The 21142-nt window shown below is 39.3% G+C and overlaps 2 protein-coding genes across 4 annotated transcripts in view; both read left to right on the top strand.

Moving 5' to 3' along the window:
* Positions 1-4506, top strand: part of E2F3 (E2F transcription factor 3) — a 42210-nt gene extending 37704 nt beyond the window's left edge. Inside the window, exons 6-7 of one of the 2 annotated variants that reach the window (XM_059851503.1) lie at positions 1343-1478; positions 2185-4506. In XM_059851503.1, coding sequence (XP_059707486.1) covers positions 1343-1478; positions 2185-2450 — 402 coding nt within the window. In that variant the 3' untranslated portion in view covers positions 2451-4506. Of the gene's footprint in view, positions 1-1339; positions 1479-2184 lie in introns of both variants that reach the window. The other variant, XM_059851493.1, reaches the window with a different exon arrangement.
* A 4242-nt stretch (positions 4507-8748) lies between these two features.
* CDKAL1 (CDK5 regulatory subunit associated protein 1 like 1) overlaps positions 8749-21142 on the top strand; it is a 383156-nt gene continuing 370762 nt past the window's right edge. Inside the window, exons 1-4 of one of the 2 annotated variants that reach the window (XM_059851463.1) lie at positions 8749-8819; positions 10566-10603; positions 12194-12360; positions 15238-15350. In XM_059851463.1, the coding sequence (XP_059707446.1) occupies positions 12194-12360; positions 15238-15350 (280 nt within the window). In that variant the 5' untranslated portion in view covers positions 8749-8819; positions 10566-10603. The remainder of the gene's footprint in view (positions 8820-10565; positions 10604-12193; positions 12361-15237; positions 15351-21142) is intronic. The other variant, XM_059851471.1, reaches the window with a different exon arrangement.

Below are 21142 nucleotides of genomic sequence, written 5' to 3'. Positions count from 1 at the left end.
TTTATCAGTATTCATAAATACATACTATTATTGTTGTTTGCTTTCCTGTTTTTTTTCCCCTGGGCATTATGCTTTGATTTTTAATTCAGTGAAATCAGGAAGGCAGAGAGAGATGCACATGATCATTAAAATTAGCGCTTAAACTTCCCTTATCCTCTATACCCACCTTATTTAATTTTCAGCTTCAGGCAGTAAGGTCCTATTTCTTTCTGTCACATGCTATTACATTTCAGTGTTCTTTTATTTTGCAAACTTCAGTCAACCAATAGTAACTTCCTTCTTCAACTCCCGCACTTTACATCTCCTTTTTTTCCAGTTATCTGTAGCATTGCCCTAAGTACTCTTAACTGCTTTCTCTTCCCTGGCCAGCCCCCATTCAGTTGCTGTTCTCTGTATTTGTAAACACTGTCTGTTATGTTACATAACTGTCAGAACCCAAATAATAAGAGGAACATTTTGTCAAAGGGCACAAAAGGAAATATTTTAAACAAGTCTGCAAAGAGGTACCTAATGCCTCTATTTATGCTTTTTAGAAAACTATTGATGCAGTACAGCAGCATCAGGTTTATTTATAGCCACAGTAACTTATGATTTTCCATCATAACACAAAGAGCAGCTTTGCAGGTTTTCTGTGCCTGGGTCATGTTGGTTTATTGCATCAGTGTGTGAAAGTTAAGAAAAATGTAAGTTCTTGCAACAAATTAGCAGTTCCTATTCAGAACCACCATCAAAATCACCGCCTTGAGGGGGAAGAAGAACTTACATAAGTAGTTTGGGTGAAGGAAATGGCATCCGGTTTGGAGTTTTTTTGTTATTTGGAAATGTTGCCTGATAAATAGGTGAACTTACATACAGGTATCTGAGTTCAGTTGAGTAGGTGCTGAAGGCCCTTGGGAAAGTGGGAACGATGTTTTGGCATCTTTTTAAAGCAGAAACATTTATACAAATACGTCCAATATTATTGTTATGAATGATAATAAAACCTGTGACTTGCATCCCACAGTTCCATTCCATCAGAAGGCTCCAGGCTATTGTGGTTATAAGAAAATGTTTGGAGTTTAATCCTTTATGCCTCCCTTCTTATGTTAGGACATACAAAAATGGTGGGATTTTGAGATTTGTGCACTACAGTGGAAAAAGTTTTTATGTTCTAGTCTGCAAGATACATCAGCCAAACCTTTCACATCTTGGAAAAAAAAAAAGCTTGGTGTTCTTTTCAGGTTCTTTTGATTAGTAAAACTGTACTCAAACACTCACAACGCAGTAAGAATTTACTCCGTATCATCAATACTCTGTTGTGTTCATTGGTGTAACACCATTCTGATGTTTGTTTTGTTAGCAGAGTGCATTGATACATTTATCTAGTACTCAAGGACCTATTGAAGTTTATCTGTGCCCAGAGGAAAATGATGCTCTCAGTCCAATGAAAACCTATAGTCAGGACCACAATGGAAATATTTCCAAAACCATTTCCAAAGGTAAAGTGATTTCTTTGCAATACTAATGGCCTTTCTTCAAGCTCACATTAAAGTTTTCAGTTTGAACTTTGGGTTTCCAGCTTTTTTTGTATGTCTTTATTTTTCTAAGAAGCGGAAAGCTAAGGTATGAATTTTTTCACTATGTATTTCTGGTTGACATAGTCAGAAATAAGTTTTCATTTGCATCATTTGTTTAAAGTAAGTTTCCTATTTGCATCTCGGATGTAACCAAAGTGTACATAATACTGAATACAGTTTTGTTCCTTTTAAGTTTTCAAATAAGAAAGTAGCAGTAAAGATCCATCTCAACACAAGAGGCAGAAATCTTTGTGTATGGGTATATGTGAAGCTACATTGCTTCACTGATGACATCTGGTACCTAGAAAATTCGCAGTTTTGACTATGATCTCCATTGAAAAATGGGCGTCTCACTATGATTTATTTCCCCCTGTAGATGTTTAAATCTTGTAAGATAATGTTTTAATAGAAAATTCAGAGATGACAGCAACATGATCATTTTTGAGAAGCCCTTTGTAACACATCAAAAACAAGCTAGAAATTATATGGAGGCCATTTTTTTTATTGCTGAAATTATGCTTTATGCAAGGCCCTTAATGCAGTGGTTACTTTGTTTGATCTGTGTCTGATATTTCTACTGATACTAAATGTGGCAACTTCTATTTTTTTTCTCTCCCTCCTGTCACAGAAGTGGCTTCTGCTAACTCAGGACAAGGTGACTGCTCAGTAAATATGGCAACAATCTCTCCGTTGGCTTCTCCAGCCAACCTTCTACAGCAGACCGAGGACCAAATTCCCTCAAACTTTGAAGGACCATTTGTGAATTTGCTGCCTCCTCTGCTTCAGGAAGATTATTTGCTGAGCCTTGGGGATGAAGAAGGCATCAGTGACCTCTTTGATGCTTATGATTTAGAGAAACTTCCTTCCCTGATGGATGAATTTATATACAGCTGATTGTCTTAAGTGCTGTCCGTATCTAAACCATGTTTTTAGTGGAATCAAAAAACCTGCCGTCATTCAGAGTTGTCCTCTACTTACCATAAAATAGCATTATTAAATAAACTAGGCTCCTGAACAGTGCTGATATTTGAATTGAATACTCCCTGTAACACCATAAGAAACAACGGAAGGCTTTTACAGCCGAGCCTTCTCCCTGACCCCGAGCTCCAGTGCCTTGCGAGTCAGCAGGTGCAAGCAGGTGACCGTAGATGTTTTGTCTCCACACTCCCCCAGTCTCTGCTTCCCGTGACAAGTGGGCTTACGGAGAAGGGCTTCATGGACTGGTTTAGTCCTAAGTAACAATTTTGTAATAGTATTTCAGGTCGTGCCTTCTGCAGAGAATGCATGTCTTTTGAGTGTCACAACATGGATTGTACATGCAGTGAACGTAAATATGAAGTAATGCAAAAGAGTGGAATGGGATTCTTGAGCTACTTGTGGGAATGTTTAAATTGCTGTCATAATGCTCATTTTGAGCTATGTATATGTCTCATTATGAGGTCAAATACTTATGTCCTTAAAAGCTTTTAATGAAAAGAAAATACACTGTAAATGTAGTGTATATTGCAGATATTGAAAAGTATAAAGTTCTGCCACTTCTCGTAGTAATTGCAGATTTTTAAAAATGCTTGTGTGTGTGTGTGCGCGCGTGTGTGAAAGTAGTTTTTGTTGGTTGTTTTTTTTAAACTAGAACGAAGATGCACAGTTCAATTTTACTGCCCCCAGTGTGCATTAGAACTGGTACAAGAATTTTTGTGGTACTAAGTGGGGCTTCATGTTAAGTGCCTACTAGAGATGCACTGTGGGTTTTTCCCTCTATGGAAAACACTTATGCCAAGCTTTGTTTGTTCGATATATCATATTTATCTCAGTGGGTTAGCTTCCTCTGCTTACAGCTTTTTATAATTCTCTTCGCCAGCAAAATGGAACTAATTTTTTTCCAAAGTACATAACTGTAAGTACCACATCAACTGAATCGCATTTATTTTTTGAAGATCTTTGCTAGTATAGTATAGTACCAATATTTATTTTTTGAACGTCAGAGGAATTCTAAGAAGTCTTAAATAATTTTTTTTTTCTTGAGTGTAAAATATTTTGCCATGTTCTGGGCTAAATTAATGTAATGTTGATTAGATGATGCCCATATAATCTTTTTGTTTGCATTACTGTTGTGCTTATCTGACATACTCAGAAAATTAGTACTATTTGTACTGTAGTAGAATATTATGTATGCAGGTTTTCTGGTACCATTGAGTTGCTGCTATGAAAGCTCACACATGAAAAGGCAAGAAGTCACAGTACTAATAAGGAAACTGTATGACTGTGTGGGTTTTGGAATATAACAAATGTATAAAGAGCAACACATAAAGAACTGTTAAACAGTGTTAAGTGTGTGTTTATATGTACAAATGTTTGCATAGATCATTCAGCAGTTGTATTTAATTTGATATATGTTCTCAACTCACACTTTAGTTATCTAGCAGTTTTGTACAATAGAATTAATTTGTAAACACTGCCAGAATATTTTCTAGCTGGTTTGTAATTTTTTAAGAGTTTTTTTAGATGTGGATCTGTAAATAAAATTGTAGTATTTAAAGTTTTTGTCTTGTGGAAGAGGAAAGTAAAAGTTGTGTGAGCATGAAGATTTGCGAGACAAAGGGGCACTTTTGTGAGGGAAGAGAAAATGAAGACTAACGCAGGCCATCTTTTTTTTTGTACAAATTAAACACTTGTCCCAGTGTGTGTGGGCAAAATACTAATCTAATTTAGCTTTGCATTGTATGCTAGTTTAAAAAAAAAAAAACAAAAACAAAACAAACCTCTGTAAAATACTGTAAAAAAAAAAAAAGGAAAAAACCAACAAAAAAAGCTTTTATGGTGAGTTTTGTAAATAGATTTACTAAAGGGTGACATGTTCTCTAGCTGTGATCTTACCACTTCAAATGGATGTAATTTGAATAAATTTTGTATGGTAATGAATCAATAAAAATGCAATTTTTTAAAGACTTTAGATTTGTATACGGCTATTTAATTTTTTCTTACTCTTGGTGCCTGTCATACTGTTTCTTGAAACCTGTTACTGTTTTCATTTATTAGTGCAAACACTCATTTGACAGATAGTTTCAATCCCCTTTTTTTCATGATGCTAACAAGTTCAGTGGGTTTTTTAAAGTCATACTGAAACAAGAATAAAAGACACAGCAGGTGCTCCAGAGGTTGGCATTATACAAATTTACTTTTATTTATTCCCTCTCCTCTCATATGAATTATGAACAGACTTCTTGCAAACTCGATAGAAATGGTGTTATTGTAGGATTAAATAACATGAAAGCACTTGTTGAGGATCTGCTTAACCTGCCTACTGGTAATTCTCCAGAAGTTTCCTAATAGTAGCTTTGAAAAGAAGTGTTCTTGAGTCACTTCCAACAGGCCCTTGCACGGGACCCGTATTTACCAACTTGTACCTCTTTTCTAGTATTGATGCTGCACCTTTTAGATACACAGCCATCCACCAACTGCAAAAAAAGGGGAAAAATAAAGGACAATAAAATCACAGTAATACGGTTGGTTGCTTAAATGTTGTATCTCTGAGCAAGTCATTTGTGTCTTGTCAACTTCCTGCACACTAGGAGAAGGCTATTACTTTCTCTCTGCACCTGTACATATTCAAACATCTGCACACAGCAGTACTGCAAGGAAAATTACAAAGGTTCTCTCTATATTTTTAATACATAATAAAGGAGGGCCAGAAGTCTGTGTTCTCTGATCTCCTTTCAAGAAGAGGTGGCAGTAAATAACTGCTGTACCTCCCTGGCCTGTTCTCTGTTCTCCAGTTGCCATAAGCACTTTTTTATTTGCCCCTAGAATCTACTACTGATTACTAATTTTCATGTCATTTTCCTCTTTCTTTCCTTCTGCTTTCTGTATCTGCTTTGCAAACTTGGGATGTGCTGAGGTGCAGGATAAAAAAATCAGCCAGTTAAAATACTTATTCCTGCTCCTCCAGGCTAGCACGGTGTACCTCAACATTATTCAGTGTACAAGTATTAGTTCCAGGGAGGTTTTACTGGGGCCTGTATGTGCTGCATTCCTTGGCTGCCAGCAGATGGAAAAGGTTTTGGAAAAATCTGTCAACATAGCCTGAATGATAGGCAACTATTTATTCCTTTACATACAGGAAAGGAGTTAAAAAAAAAAAAAAAAAAAGAGGTTCATGCTCATTTACAGTAAGGACTCATCCACCTACAATTGACAAGAAACAGTAACTATTCCTTTTGACTTAGACCTGAAAGAATAAATTGCACCTTGGTCTTGATGCAGACATGAACATTTCTGTTGTAGAAAGAATGCAAGATATGTGAGGTACTTTCTGTAGCATGAAAGAGCTATATGTTTAAAAAAACCAAATTTAGTATATGTCCTTTTTTTCCCCCCATTTAATTATGCACAATGCCATTAGTGTTCCTGCAGCCAACATTTCTCAACATTGAGTAAACCATAAGTCTGAATAGCAAAGTCAGTGGAGTGATACTAACCAAAGCATAAACAAGAATTTATCTCCCCATTCTGCTTTTCATGCTGAAGTAAGATCTGCCTGGATATTACTCTACAGCTAAACAATGATCAGTAGAAGGCTTGCTTGGCCTTTATTAAGTCTGGGAGTTTCTTTACCCACTATTTTCTTTTTAAAACTTGACAGGAAGAAAGTGTCATATACAACAGAAAAAAAAAATGGACTGTTACCAGTTCTGAGTGGTGCTGAATGTTGCTCACAAATGACCAACCAGATTCTCCTCAATTTCAAAAGTAGAGGAAAAAAAGATCTAATTTCTTGTCTCTTTTAGGACTCCTCATTTTTTTCTGAATAAAAAAATTCCACCCATTTCTACCCAGAACTGACAGTTATCAGAGAATTAGGTTGCCATATAAAAATTGGGCTCTCACCTCCCTGACCATTTTCCTCGCCTAAGGATGTTTTTTGAGACGCTCTAAACCCACTAAGGATGTATCTTTTACTAACCAGGACCTGAAAGTGAGATTTGGATTTAATTTTCCCAGCAGTTTTTGTATTTTTCCAACCACCTACTCCTGGCAAAACCTGACTTCAGCTGGTAACCCAGCGCGAGGCTGGTGTCTTTGAATCTACCAGCCCTGAGGAGTAGGAAGTAAGGTCTGCAGGCAACTTGGAAAGGATGAAATCTAAAGCTCTTCTTTCGACACTCAAGGAACTGGAGCACATATGTTCCAGTATCTCCAGCCCAGAGAAGGCCAGCACTGGAAGTTGTACTCCCAGCCACTGTCACAAAAAAAGCACTTTTCCCAGGTAGATATGGATAAACTTTCTTCCTGCAGTCAGGAGGTAGTAGGGAATTATCTGCTCCCTTCTCTCCCTGCTGTGCTCCCTGCTGTCTGTCTGCAGGTTACTAGGAATGTGCTACAAAGCAATTTAGGTTTGTGAGCTTCCATGGCACTGGCAGAGTGCCTTCCAGTTTGTGGCTACATCCCAGGGCTCTCCAGGACTGTGCTGGCACAAGGGCTGCTTGCTGCTCGGAATTCTTGGCAGCAGGACAAGGTAAAGGCTCTGCTGGCTCATGCTGGAGCTGATCAGCGTGGCCTATTTATGTCACTAGGTATGGGACTCATGGGTTATTCCTGCATGGGAGCTGCTCTTGGAGATCACTGCCTCCCCTTAATGAGTAGCGCTTGTCAGTGCTGGCCCTTTGGAGAGTTTTTGGTTATGTCTTGCAGGCTGTGCTTTGCTCTTTAGGTCAGCTGTAAGCCAGCACTGGTGTGTGCCCAGCTGGGTTTTTAACCAGAGCAGGAACACTTGGCTGGTGGGGACAGCTGTGAGGGAGGGCAGTGCAGCGCTCCCAGAAGAGAGAAGATGAATTCAAGGACTGTGAAATACTTTCATGCATGTGAAGTACTTTGAACTGGGAAACTGAAAAGAAAAAAGCAAAAGAATCACTACCTTCATGAGACAGCAGTTAAAATGCTGCTTGGGGATACAGATCCCATGGCTACTGACCTGGTAGGGACTTCTTATTCCATAGGAGGAGGTCTGAAATAGATCAGTGCGGCTGCACATTTTAAAAGATTTCTCTCCATTCTCTCCTGGCTAAAAATGCCACAAAAGTAACAAATTACACATCAGACAGTGTCTCACTGAGAACACCATTGGAAAGTACTTGAGTGCCTAAACAAAGACCAAATAGGAAGGCAAATATATCTTCAACTGTAACAATGATTCTATCATGAGACCAGGGTGACATTAATAGTGCTCAGTCCTGCTCAGAATGATTTGTTTTTAAAGACTGATTTAAGTGAAGTGCTTATTTCTTTCTGTCCCAGTTCTCTAAATCTCACCAGTTCCTTTGTCCACATTTTCTCTTTTTTCCTTTTCTTTTATTTTTTCTTCCTGTGAGCATTGTCAGATAAGCATTATATAAAGTAAGCAGGAGTTTGTAAGAAAAAGGAGAGGGAGATGATTTTCCTAATTACAAGTTGCCACATTTTATCTGTGAGTCGACCAACAGACCTATTATGGAATACACCAATAATTTTCATTCACTTTCCCTCCAGTTCCAGGGAAAATACAATCTGCTTTTTTCAGAATAAACTCATTCCAAAGGCTCCTTCTAAAGAGAGAAACCTAACGTTTGAAATGCAGCTCCAGGAAATGGTGACTTTTACATTCCAAAGCTGACTACCTCAAAATAGAATATACCAAAGATACGATATGAAAAATCCTTTTAGGTTAACCGTGTATATTAAAGCCAAAGCAATAATGATATGTTCACTCTCGACAACACTTAGATCAGCAGGGACCCTGCACGCTTAATCTGCTCAGAGCTTTACCTTCAGCCACCCAACAACCACACTGGTTTTTACTAAACATCAACCAGAAAAGTTTGGAGGAAAACACTCCCAGAAACTTCAGCCATCTGACACTAAATATTTTGGTATAGTTTATAGTATTCAGCCAAGTTGCCACTAACATTGCATTTTGAGGAAATTAACAATGAAAAATAAGAATAAAGAAAGCGCGTTGCGGCCAGAAGAGGATTGAATAGCTCATCACCCATTCGGATCAGATACATCAGCATCTCAGGCGCTTTAACTGGATAGGTATTGCTGGAATTGTTATTTTCCAATTAGAACGAAGGTGACTCTCCAAGGCTCCGGGAGACCGCGCTCTCAGAGGCAAAGCGACAGCGCCGCGCGTTTCGCGCTGTTGTGGCCTCCGCCGGCCGCCGTCCTGGCGCCGCTGCGCGCGCGAGGCCTCGGGGCGGGGCGCGATGGCGGAGCCCGGGTGAGGAGCGGGTGAGTGTCGGGGTCGGGGTGGGCCTGGCCCGGCCCTGGTCTCTTTCCCTTCCCTCCACTACCTTCCTTTCCCGTCCCGTCCTTCCCTCCAGTGCCTGGCTGTGATGGTCTGGCCGGGTTCCCCTTTTCCTGCCCGCGCGATGCTCCCGTCCCCTGTGCGGCCCTCCGGGGCTGCGCATTAAATTCAGGAGGAGGAGACGAACGTCCTGGCGGGAATCTGCGGAGGGGTCGGTGGCCGGGATGCAGCTCGGGGATGGGGTACCCTCAGCGGGCTGGGGGCCGGCTAGGGGAGCCGAGCCCAGCCGGGCTCCGGGATGTGCGTGGTCCAGGCGGCGGCCGGGCTGCCCCTCGCCCGTGAGCCGCTCTTGTGTGTGGGTTTATTTTTATATTTCTCTCTCTCTCTCTCTATATATATATGTTGTTCGCATGTTTATGTGTATGAGGAGAGATTGCGGAAGTGGGTCTGTTTAGTTTGGAGAACAGAATACTGAGAGGGCATCTCATTAATGCGTATAAATATCTCAGAGGCGGTGCCAGACTTTTCAGGTGCCCAGTGACAGGACGAGGAGCAGTGGCTATAAACTAAAACGCAGGGAGTTTCACATCAGCAGGAAGACGAACTTTACATTGAGGGTGGCCGAGCACTGGAACAGGCTGCCCAGGGAGGTTGTGGCGTCTCCCTCTCTTGACACGTTCAAAACCCAGGTGGGCACATTCCCTTGTAACCTCTCCAGGTGGCCCTGCCGTGGCATGGCTGGATGATCTCTGGAGGTCTCTTCCGACGCCAACAATTCCATCGTTCTGTGATGTGTACACATATATAGACACACACACATATACGTATGCTTTCAATTCGGTCTCTTTCTCTGTGTATTAGCGCTGCAGTTTTCTTCTGCTCTGTGTGAGGCCGGGGATAGAATCCCGGGGCTTTAGCGGAGACACCTGTTGGTAAATAGCTGAAAAGAGCAGTCCTCTTCCACCTGCATGGAAGTTCTCTGTTGGTGTCTGCGAGGAGATTGAGCAGGGGTGACCAAACCAGATTGGCACAAGGGAAGTTTTGGTTGTGACAAGATGTTAAAGCAACTCTAGTTTTTTAATTGCTCACTAATGTTTTTTTAAAGAAAAACGTAGAGTTCTGTAGGTGCAGCTGGGCTGTATGAGAAGAATACATTAACTTCTGTTTTTGTTACTCTTATTATTTCAGTCCATCTACCAGAATAGCTGCAGGAATTCATCTTTATTTTTGTTTTTTTCCTTGTGAAGGAGATCTCATGCATGCATATGCAACTAGTGCAGATATCAAGTAATCTGTTTTAAAATAACTTCCACTGTGTTTTAAATTAAAAAAAGATTGTGAATGATTTCACGTAAAATTTGCTACTAATCTTTCTCCCTTCTTTCATTCAAAATTTTAAACTGATTGAAGACAGAATCTGGAGGAAGTCTGAGATAACTTAAATACATCTGACTTTGACAAAAAAAAGACTCTATAGAAGAAGGATAAAAGAACAGAGCTACTGCTCAGCAGACAGGGAAAACACGGGAACTCTTCCACCTTGCCAGTCAGCCAGCGTGTGTACCAGGTCCACGTGAGGTCAAACTCATGAGCAAGGAATGTATTTCTGCAAAGGGAGGATGAGTGCTTGTTGGACAATAACATGAATTCATTTCTTTCTGTCTGCTAGTTCTGCTTTTTCATGCCATATCTTTTTTCCTTTTCCCCTTCCTTATCCCCCCACTCCACAGGTTTACTGTCCAAGAGGATTTATACCTTACTTAAAAAGGTAGGAATTTTAGTTTGGCTGTATTCTTTCTTCCGTGGGTCACTGAAATAAGCTAAGCTTATTTGTTTTTCCAGCTGCTCCATTATATTGGAAATTTTTCTGTAAGAGAGAAAAAGTGGCAAATCAAGACTTTTTATTCCCTTCCAGATATTGATTTGATAACTTTAATTATTTGTACATATTCTCAGTGGTATAAGTTAGAGTTAGAGATTTCACCTTTCCCTCAAATTCTTTATTGCTAGACTTTTCACAAATGTTTATTTTTGTTCACCTTTTGCTGCATTATTGTATAGATCCTGTTTTTTTTTATTATTTAGAAGAATGCTAATTGCCTTAGTAGCTTGGGCAGATACATCCTCTTTGTGACATCATTCTGTTCCTTTTTAAGTTAAATGCAGATGTGTGATGGTTCAGCTTGCATGAAGTTTTATTTTGAAGTATATTTTGCAGGATTGACTGAAGTACACATGCTGGGAAAATGCACTGGTGTTTAACTTCTTGTGTTCTTCAATAATTCATTTTCAGCATCTGGAATTGTTTTTATGCCAGTAGCAAATCTTCAGTTACTGAAGTATAAGCTTAAAGAGATTATAGCCTTGTTTTTTTGTTCCTCATTGTCAGTTAGGAAAGTGTTGTATTTTCCCTGTAAACTCTGAAATACCATTGTATGATTTCCTTAGTGGGCTGTTGGTTTATGTGAAACACATGAATTTCCAATGGTGCTTGAGACTTTATTCTAATTAGCAGTTACAGTGCAGTGTGGTGTGTAGTTAATGCAGTAACTTTTTTTATAGGCTTTTCTAGCAAATGGCTTTTTTTTTGATTCCTGAAAACTGATCTGGATTTTCACATCTGCTGGGAGATACATATGCATATATGTTTAGTTTCTCATGATAAATATAACTAGATATTAGCAATTTTTAAATATATTATTCTAGCCAGATTATAGTATATGTATTTTTTATTAGTTAGGTATAATTGTTTAACATTCTCTACCTGAAAACAGAAATTTTTATTTTACTCTCCCAGTGAATGAACTAATTCAGATGAAAGGCATGTGTGATCAGGAATTCTAGGAATAGTTTGGTTTGTTTTCAAAAAGACTGTGAAAGCATTTTTGGTTAGTGTCTGGAGCAGTCACTTGGGTTCTGTGTCTTTTGTTCTTTTTCTGTGCTGTGAGTGGAAGTACATCCATCACATGACATGAGCTCATATTTTATTATGATGCTGACATGATTAAAATTACCTGTATCTTGAATGTGTCGTGTCAAAGGAGGTGAAGGGGTTTTGAGTTAGGAGATGACAAGGAACAGATGATTTATAAATAAGTCCTTAAGAATATGTATGGTTTTCTCCCTGCCTGTGTTTGAGGTATTGGGGGGGGGAGGGAGGAGGAGGAGGAAGAGGGCATTCAGGAAATGTCTCTGGTTGTTTTTATGTACTCAGTATCCCTCATGTGTGTGATACATTGCACATATGCTCAGAGATACATCTGACTTTTCCTTATGAGAAGTGTGCAGTAGATACAAGGCCTTGGTTTTGTATTCAAATGCTTTCCTAATGCCAATCTTCTTCCAACACTTCTTGAAGATGCCTGCTGCCTGTGAGTCAGTGCTTGAGGATATTGAAGACATTGTGTCAGCAGAAGACTTGAAGCCTCACGATCGGCAGTTTGTGAGAAGGAATGTTTTTCCCAAAGTGCGAAAGCGTAACTCCCAGAAGAATGCTCAGACAGATGATGAGCCCCCAAGTGACAGGTAAAGTCTTACACTGACCCTGAGTTAGTGCTTTTCTTGTGTCTCGTATGCACTTGTCAGATTTTAAAAATAAGGTGAAGTTTGTGTTATATCTTAATGTAAAATCTGTGTACAAGATAAAAATGAGCAAAATAGTCCATATAGAATGTAGAGAGAAAAAATAATAAATCCTAAGGAAATTCCTAGTCACATTTTCTGTAGAAATCAGTTATTGCTGACATGTTGATGAATGGAATAATCAGACTGGAAAAATGGTTTCTGTTATGCTTTTATATGTAAAGGATTTCTGAAGAATTGTCTGTTTAATCTTAATTACCTAAATATAATCTGAGCTCTTCAAAATGCAGTTCTGGAGTAGCCTTTTGACTTCTGAAATGAGTAGTAGGAACAAAATCCTGAGAGTTGCAAAAGGGTTGGGGTTGGAAGGTCATCTTTTCCAAACCACTGCTTGAGAACTGCCACTAAAGCTAGTTGGCAGGACTCTGACTAGGTAGTTTTTGAGTATCTCCAGGAGATGGAGATTCTGCAGTCTCCCTGAGTAACCTGTGCCAGTTCTTGGTCATTCTTAGAGTGAAAAAGGTGTTTCTGATGCTAAGAGGGGACCTCCCATATTTCATTTTGTGCCTGTTGCCTCTGGTCCTGTCACTGGGCACCACTGAAAAAAATCCTGTCTGTGCTTTCTTTGCACTCTTCCTTCGGGTATTTATATACTTTGGTGAGATCATCCTGAGCCTTCTCCAGGCAGAGCAGTCCCAGCACTCTGAGCTGTTTCTGTTACGAGGCGCGTTCCAGTCCCTTCATGATCTTTATGGCCCTTTGTTGGACTGTCTCCAGTACGTCCCTGTCTCTATTGTGGGTGCATCCTGTCAGGGCGCAGGGACTCGTGTATGCTCAGCGTGCTGAACTCTGTATTCTCTGACCCAGTCTCCTTTCATTAAGGGTACATCAGCCTTCCTTCAGTTTTTAAACCCATTTTCTGCATCCTGGGATTTGCAAAGGCTGTACTTCTTGTGTGTACATCCTGCAAGTGACATGGTAAAATTTCTTTTGAACTTGCTGTTTTATTTCAGTGGAAATAGTATGCAGTGAGCATGAAATGAATCTTTGTGTTTTTCCTACTTGTGATTTCCATAAGAACAGAATCAACTTTCTGCTGCAGTGGAATTGATTAGAGTATAGGTCAGCTCAGTTATTGATTTTAGTTTCTACTGCAGGTCTGTGATCTGGGTTTTTTTCTTTTTTGTTTTCTTTTTTCAAACATTAGTTTCAAGTTGATGGATAAAATTTCCCTAGATGATGAAAATAAATTGTGGATGGAAATTTAATTTCCTGTGGAGAAATAAAATTCTGGGTTTTCACTGGTGTTCAAAAGAGATTTTATAAGCATAACAATGCATTTTTGTCTGCATGCATAAAAGTGCGTTGGCCCCAGTCTGCCAGGAATGTATGGACAGCTGAGGTGATGCTCTGTAGATACTTCACACAAGTAGTTCATGCCCCAAAGTGTCCAGGTATTATATATTCTCTATCAGGCTGTGTTTTAGTGTTTTGTACCCAAGAAAGCACATTGAACATGTGTTGTTTAGACAGCAGGAAGTCTAAATACCCTGTGTTTGCAGTTAATGATCATTAATGTTCCATCAACAAATTTCTATTTTTAGCTAGGGGAAGTGTCTGTTAAAAAAGAAGCGTGGAGGGGGAGGGGGAGGAAAAAAAAAAGCTGTAGGCAGGGCGCAGTATTGTGTTCCAGGATGTGTGGTGTTCTTGTACTGGCATCTTTAGCTCATTGGCAGTTATCCCAGGAATTTCAATGAGAGCTTCTTACAGAACTTTTTGTTGGTTTTTGGAGCCTTGTATGTGCTAGCTCCACACTGCGTGTCTGCCATGCTGCTTCTGTAGCCTGCAAAGGTTGGGATGGGGGCTTTCTGCTGTTTGTGTGGCTGGTGGCCATCAAGTTAATTTATAGAGCTGGCTTGTGTGGAGGGAACTGCAGTCAATGCATGCTGTAATATCAAAAGGTTGCAGTTTGTTTGCTGGTGACCTAATTTCAGTGCTATCACTTGTAGGTTACTTGTTACATGATATGATAATTTTGGGAACTTTGGGGAATTCAACTTTGGTATTTTTTTCTGTGTTTATGTCTTTTGTTGGGGTTTTTGTTGTTGCTTTAACATAGCTGCGATGTACTGATTCTGTTGTTATCCTACAGCTCCTGTACCTTCTCCATGCTGAAACTATTTTCTATCTCTTTTCTTGCTAGTTGTGGTGGATTGACTCTACCACAAGGGAGAGAACTGGAAGAGTAAAAGTGAGAAACCTTGTGGGTTGAAATGAAGACAGATAAAGTGAAGGAAGGAAGGAGCAGGGAAAAACCCCAAGTGATGCAAAAGCAGCCATTCGCCACCTCCCACAAGCAGACTGGTACCCAGCCAGTCTCAGAACAGTGGTTATTTTGGAAAGACCAAAGGCACAGCTTTTATTGCTGAACATGGTGTCATCTGGAATGAATTATCCTGTTGGTCAGCTGTTCTGCTCATGTTCCTCCCAACCTGTTGTCCATCTGCAGTCTGCTTGTGGCGGGATGGAGCACAGTGGGAAACAAGCAAGCACTGTTCAATGACAGCTGAAACACCGGTGTGTTAACACTGTGGCAGTCACAAACACAAAACACAGCCCTGTAGTGGTTTTTGTTACTCTACCCCGGCAAGGCCTAATACCCATTACAATAAAATCACATAATTACTGTTTTTCCTCAGCTGTTTTGCATTGCTTATTTTATGTTTGAAGAATTACAGTTCATTCAGTCAGTTCAGTGGGCTTAACGGGGAAGCTTGTTCATCATTTAACTTACATTTCTCATTCATTTTTACTTGACAGCATTATACCTGGTGTTCAGAAAATCTGGATTCGTACATGGGGATGTTCTCACAATAATTCAGATGGTGAATACATGGCTGGACAGCTGGCTGCATATGGATACAAAATTACAGGTAACAGTATGAGTGAGCCCTGTAATTCAGTTTTTCTGGGGTGAATGTTCAGAGCTGTCAAGCTGTCATCAAGTGTTTTCAGTCTTAATTATGCTTTTAAAAATCCCCTTCTGATCCCTTTCTGATCTGAAAGTGAGGAGGTAAAGTGTTTTTCCTGACACTAAGCAGAATGATTATAGGATGAGTGCTTTCAGAATGGTTATATTTTTCTTGACAGGGCAAACATCAGATAGATGCAATTCAGTGCCTTATTTTGGACATTTTACTTACTAAACTGAATTGAAAAGTTTTCATAAGAGTGGATGGGAAATATATTAATTCTTGGTTTTTAATTATAAATGGTGAAACCCAAGGGAAAGAGGGAGAGAGGCAGTGTTATTACTTGATGATGTGTGTGTTTGCATTGAAGCAGAGGTGGTCTACTCCAGGTAAACGTTCTTTTCTTTCAGGAGGGGTAATCAGTGTGATGGAGGTGGGATGTTACAGGATTGTATCTCCTAGGTTCCAAAGAGCTGAGAATGCTATTTCTCTTTCCCTTACAAGTATTTTAAAATGTCCCCATCATCTTGTTCTGCCTTCCCAAGCCTAAAAATACCCCATAAATGTGGTTATGCTGACCACATTTCATCTCCTTAATGCAAAATATGCTGACAAAAGAGTTGAAAAGTTGGATTAATACCATGTTTCAATATACAAGTATTATCTGAATATTTTTGTATAGCTTTTGACTAGTCAAAATAGAAACTTAAATTTTATTAATTAATTCAAGTTCAGGTGTGTCTTGCACCTAAACTTGTATACTGAAAGACTTCCAAGTCGTCTGTTCTGACATTTTTCTAAAACCAATCCTGATTTCACAGAATAATTTCCTGATTTTCACATTAACGTGTCATGATACCATTAAACAGTTGCATCTCATTTTCCTTCATTGCTGCTGATCTTTCTTATGTAGAAATAAGACACTAAATTATTCAAGTGCTGAACTACTTTAGGGAACCCAGGTGATTATTAAATTAGTAGTACAACTCTGGAGTAGGTATGCTCTTTCCAGAGACAAGTGGAGTACTGGTCCAAACCCCCTTATTTGTGGCAGCTGTTTGTATAAGATTGCAGATATGTTCTCATTATGGCTTTCTTAAATTTAATTCCTCTTTACCTTTGTTGTTCCCATGCATATTATTCCAGAAGCTGCTTTTGGCTTGTGAAGATTCAGATGACTGTTCTGTGCTTTTGGAATTTTACTAGGAGAGATGTAGGAAAGATAGGGAATGCAGTGAAGGAAGGAACTATGTTAAATTTTTGATACCTTATCTTTTTAGAAAATTAACTGTTTATTACATTAGAATAGAAATAAGTCTACGTCTAGAATCTGAAACTGAGACTTAAAAACCTAATGAAAGTTGCAGTTGCTGGGAGAGGGATCCCAGAGTAATTTTGGTAGTTGTACATGAAATTGATCACTTGTTTCTAGTCATTATTACATCTAAGTCTTAATTTAGTTTATGTTCATGTATGTACATACATTAAATGGAACAAACAAAAAAGCCCTCATGCTAGGTGATAGGCAGAAATTACGCAGTGTAGTTTCTTCTTTTTGAAATTAAGTAATTCTTGTCAGTCTGTTTTTAAGAAGGCACGTTTGGCTTTTTTTTGTATTTAGTCATCTGGGAAGTTCAGATAGGATGTCAAATAGGGGTTTAATCTTTTTGTCCAGTACAGTGAAGCAGCTCCTCAGTAACTGTTGCTTAAATGATCCAAAAGTCAAACATTTATTGAAATTAAACTTAATATTGTTTATGATATGCAAAAAATAAGAAAAAAGTGTTTTGTAAGAGCCATTTTGTAAATCAATCCCTGTGTTGCTAGAATTTGTTAGTTTATGTACCACTGTTATAATCTTGGGGAAAAGATAGAGATACTCACTAAGATGAAAGATTGGCTGTGTCACAGTGTTTTGGGCAGCTATTACTTGAACGTGTTTGGTGGATTAACCTATTTCCTACATGTTCTAAGCCTTTGAGACAACACGTCCTGGAAGGATGCAGGAATAAAGTTCTGGCTTTAGAAAATAAGATGTGAGCTTTACTTGCAGTTTTTGCTCCATTATGAAGGAGTCAAGCACTGTTTCTAGTGTCTTCTGTTTAATTGCAAGATTGGAAAAAAATATAGAAGGAAGAAAAGCAGCATCAGACAGACTCCTGTTGCTAACTGGAATTTGTAACAATGCAACCTGCCTTACAGGTTAAATTATCTGAAACTGAACATGGATATAATGTCCTCCTTGCTTTTCATGTGTTTCAAAAATGCTCCTTCTGTACGAGCACCCTTTGTTGCTTCCAGGAGTGTCTATATCCAAAGGTGGAAACTGAGGGCTGTACTTATCACAGCAAAGATTGCCTCTGTCTGGGGAGAGACCAGAGTGTGAATCAGCAATATACAGATACTGCAATAACAGCAATGGTGATTAAAAGTCAGGGACTGCATCAGCTTAAAAATAAGCAAAGGGAAACCAGCAGAAGAGCTGAATCTATTTTTGTATCTGCTTTTACAGTGTGAAGGTGGGCAGCATTCTGAACAAATCTTGCATACCATCCTATGGGAACACAAAGCTCCGTTATAAGCCTGAGCCACACAGAATTGTGTGGACCAGCTGCTGTCAATGTAATGCTGTACCATGGGTAGTTGTTCATATTCTGAAAATGGTGTAGCTCATGCTGGCTTTACTGGTTCTAAAACTGGTTTTGGTTTCTTGGCAGCATGACTTGCTATATAGTTTAGACATGCCTGCAGACCTGCTGGAGTGCTCCCTGTGAGATACGCCCTGGAGGAAGAAACTCTCATGGTACAGACTGCCTGTAATGCCTGCTGTGAAAAACAGGAAGTGGGCGAGTTGGGAGCTTTCAAATATTGTGAGCAAGATTTTTGTTTGGAAGGGACATAAGTATGTTTGCCATGTAGCTCTTTCTCTCTGAAAAATGGAATTGCACCTGTGTAGTCAGACATAGAATGCTTTGACTTCCTAAGGGGGTAGTTCTGTTCACATATGTTGACATGTGTATGTTTCTGGTTCTGTGGAATTAATGGATTTTGGCCCAGCTTTGAATGCATTTTGGTGGACCAAGACATTAAGTATGCTTGTTATTTCATACAGGTTGCTTGTGGCTCAGGGCTGTTCAGGTCCAAAGCATTCCCTCCTCAGCCATTGTAAAACACGCTGGGGGTAAGAAAGGCATTGCTAGTAATGTAGAAACATCAGAAAAATGAGCACTAACTTTTTCTTTGATGGAGACAAAGCAAAAACTGCTATTAAACATTCAGTGAGGGTAAACCAGTCACAGTTTATCTGCACTACATTTTCATGGATTTTAGAAATAAATGCTAGCACAGAACATACTTCTCTAGCATGGGATTCTACAAACAAGAATTGTTTCTGCTGAATCAGTGGGCTTAGCTTTGATGTAGCACTTAGAAACTGGGTTATGTTACAGACATTTAGCTTTATTTGTGCAGTTTTAGAGTAATCTGAAATTAGTTCAGGCATCCTATTCACTGTCACAGAGATTTCTTCTGTAAGTGTGTTGGATGCAAAGTTGCTGGCTGTGTAGAGTTCACTCCATTATTGTGTTTAGTTGACAGGACTTGTATCAGTGAGACTTGCCAATTCTTACTGTTTATAGTCCAAGTTATATGTCTTATACCTCTGTAACTCCCTGTGCAGAGAATTTATGTATTTCTCTAAAGGAAATATCAAATAGTAGTTTGAAATCCTGTTAAAGAAATTATCTGGGGTTTTTTGCCTCTTCTACTTGTTAATTTTCTAAACACTTGTCAGTTTTGCTTACCAGTGGATATAACTGAGGTATCATTAAGATTCTCCATCTGCTTAAACAACACATTTGAGTAGAAGAAAGAAGGAAGAGGACAAGGAAGAAAGAATGATCTCCTTAAGACCTCATGTTAAAAGAAGACAGGTGTAAAAGGAAAGAGTCTGCTGTTGAAAAGCAGATGAGGTGCTGCAATCTAAAATGGACTTCAGTGTTTAATGGCATTGTCTTGTGTTCACTTTGTTGCATAAGCCATGCTTGTGTAGACTTTGGCCATCCCCATACAGATGCAGCAAAGCATGCTGCAGCATGAATTTTATTCATCCAAGTGCAAAATAAAGAAAATTACTAAGACTGTACAGGTATTGATTCCTGGGTTGTGAGTCACTTCAGTATCTGGTCCTTTGTTTCAAGTGTTGTCTTAAAAGTACTTTTGTACTACACAATAAAATTTTAATACTAGATTTTGATTTATTTTATTGCTTTAAAGGAGAGATCTCTTTAATAAGTTACTGTATTATTAAAATAAGCTCTCTGCAGCCTGCATAATGGTTGATGAAGTATTTTGACTAAGATCTCTGCTAGTTTCCAGTGTATGCTTTTAGTTGCTCAGAATCAGCAGTTGGTCTTTCCATTTTTTGCTTTCCACCCTGCTGATAATGCTCATCTGTTCCTTCATAAGTATCATGTAAAATTGTAGTGACTACTGTGTAATTTTTGGGGTGAGCCATCCTCATTGTGAGGTATTTTTAGTATTCTTTATTAAGCTAAAAGACAAATCTTTATTAGCTGCTCATGAAGTGCCTTATTAGTCAGAGAATTCAAGGTTAGTCCTTGTGTTTGGATTTGTATTTTTCAAATGGTTGTGAGTGCAGTTCCAATTTGGAAAGAAAAGATAATTTGCAATCCTTCTTGAGGGGCAGGGTATGCGCGATGTGTGCTTAAATATGCAGAATACCCCACACTACTTTTCTGTTGATAAGTGTTTCTGTTTTCTCTACAACACTGCAGTCATGAAACTGTCTCTGAAGCAGCTGAGTAATGGAGAGAAGTGAACAGAGATGTAAAATCTGGTGCTTTGTACCCTCACTGAAGAATTCTCCCACTGTCTATAACTTGTAGAGTCACAGCGCTGTATGACTTTTGTGTTGCTTGATAACCTTACAGGCTTACCTGTTCTGCCACAGATTTTCTTTCAGATTCAAGCGGACTCCTATTTCTGGATGTAAAAGCTTTTGGATGTTGATACTGAGCGAGGCAGTAAAGTAGCATTTCTGTACCTGTTGTCTTGAGATAATTGCTTTACAGTTCCAGTGATGCACATTCCTGCTGTTAGAAGATCAGAGTTGCTGCTTGCCATGAGTTTGTTTTGTGTGCTGATTCTTGGTGCTCAGGCTTGAAAAGCGTGCTCTGACATGCAGTTAGTATGGGAATACTTGGGATGTGGGTGTGAAGGTTTTCTTCCTTTTAAAATCTGAAACTTTTATGGTGAGATTGTTAGGAGGATGAGGAGAGAGGGTGAAATGGGATGTAGTGGGGAAGAAAACAGGTGAGGCTCATGGGACGTAGCAGATGGAGTTGCACAACTGTAGGCGATCAAGATTTCCCCGTTCTTTGGAAGGAATAGATATTCCCAGAGCATCCAGAGTGTCCTATAAGCCAGTGAGGGGGACAATGAGTCAGGATATGGTTGGGGTGGTTTCTTGCAGTACAGAGTTCATACAGCATCATGCTGTGACGCATCTGCAGCACTGCATGTTCTCTAAGTCTCTGTGAACTAACGTATAATTGTGGTTTTGGCAACTATGTATTACTGCTCCAGTGTTCCCTGTAAAACTTCCTAACCCATGTGTGGCTAGACTTCTGTTACTTATCACTTCTGGCTTGTAGCACAGTGCAAGATATATGACCTCTTTGCGGTGGGGTTTTCCTACCTCGGCTTCCTCAGGACCAACTTCTTATTCCCGT

Source organism: Haemorhous mexicanus, chromosome 1 (assembly GCF_027477595.1).
Source record: "Haemorhous mexicanus isolate bHaeMex1 chromosome 1, bHaeMex1.pri, whole genome shotgun sequence".
Classification (NCBI taxonomy): domain Eukaryota; kingdom Metazoa; phylum Chordata; class Aves; order Passeriformes; family Fringillidae; genus Haemorhous; species Haemorhous mexicanus.
Note: the sequence above shows the minus strand (reverse complement) of the source record. Positions and strands in the feature narration are given on the sequence as shown.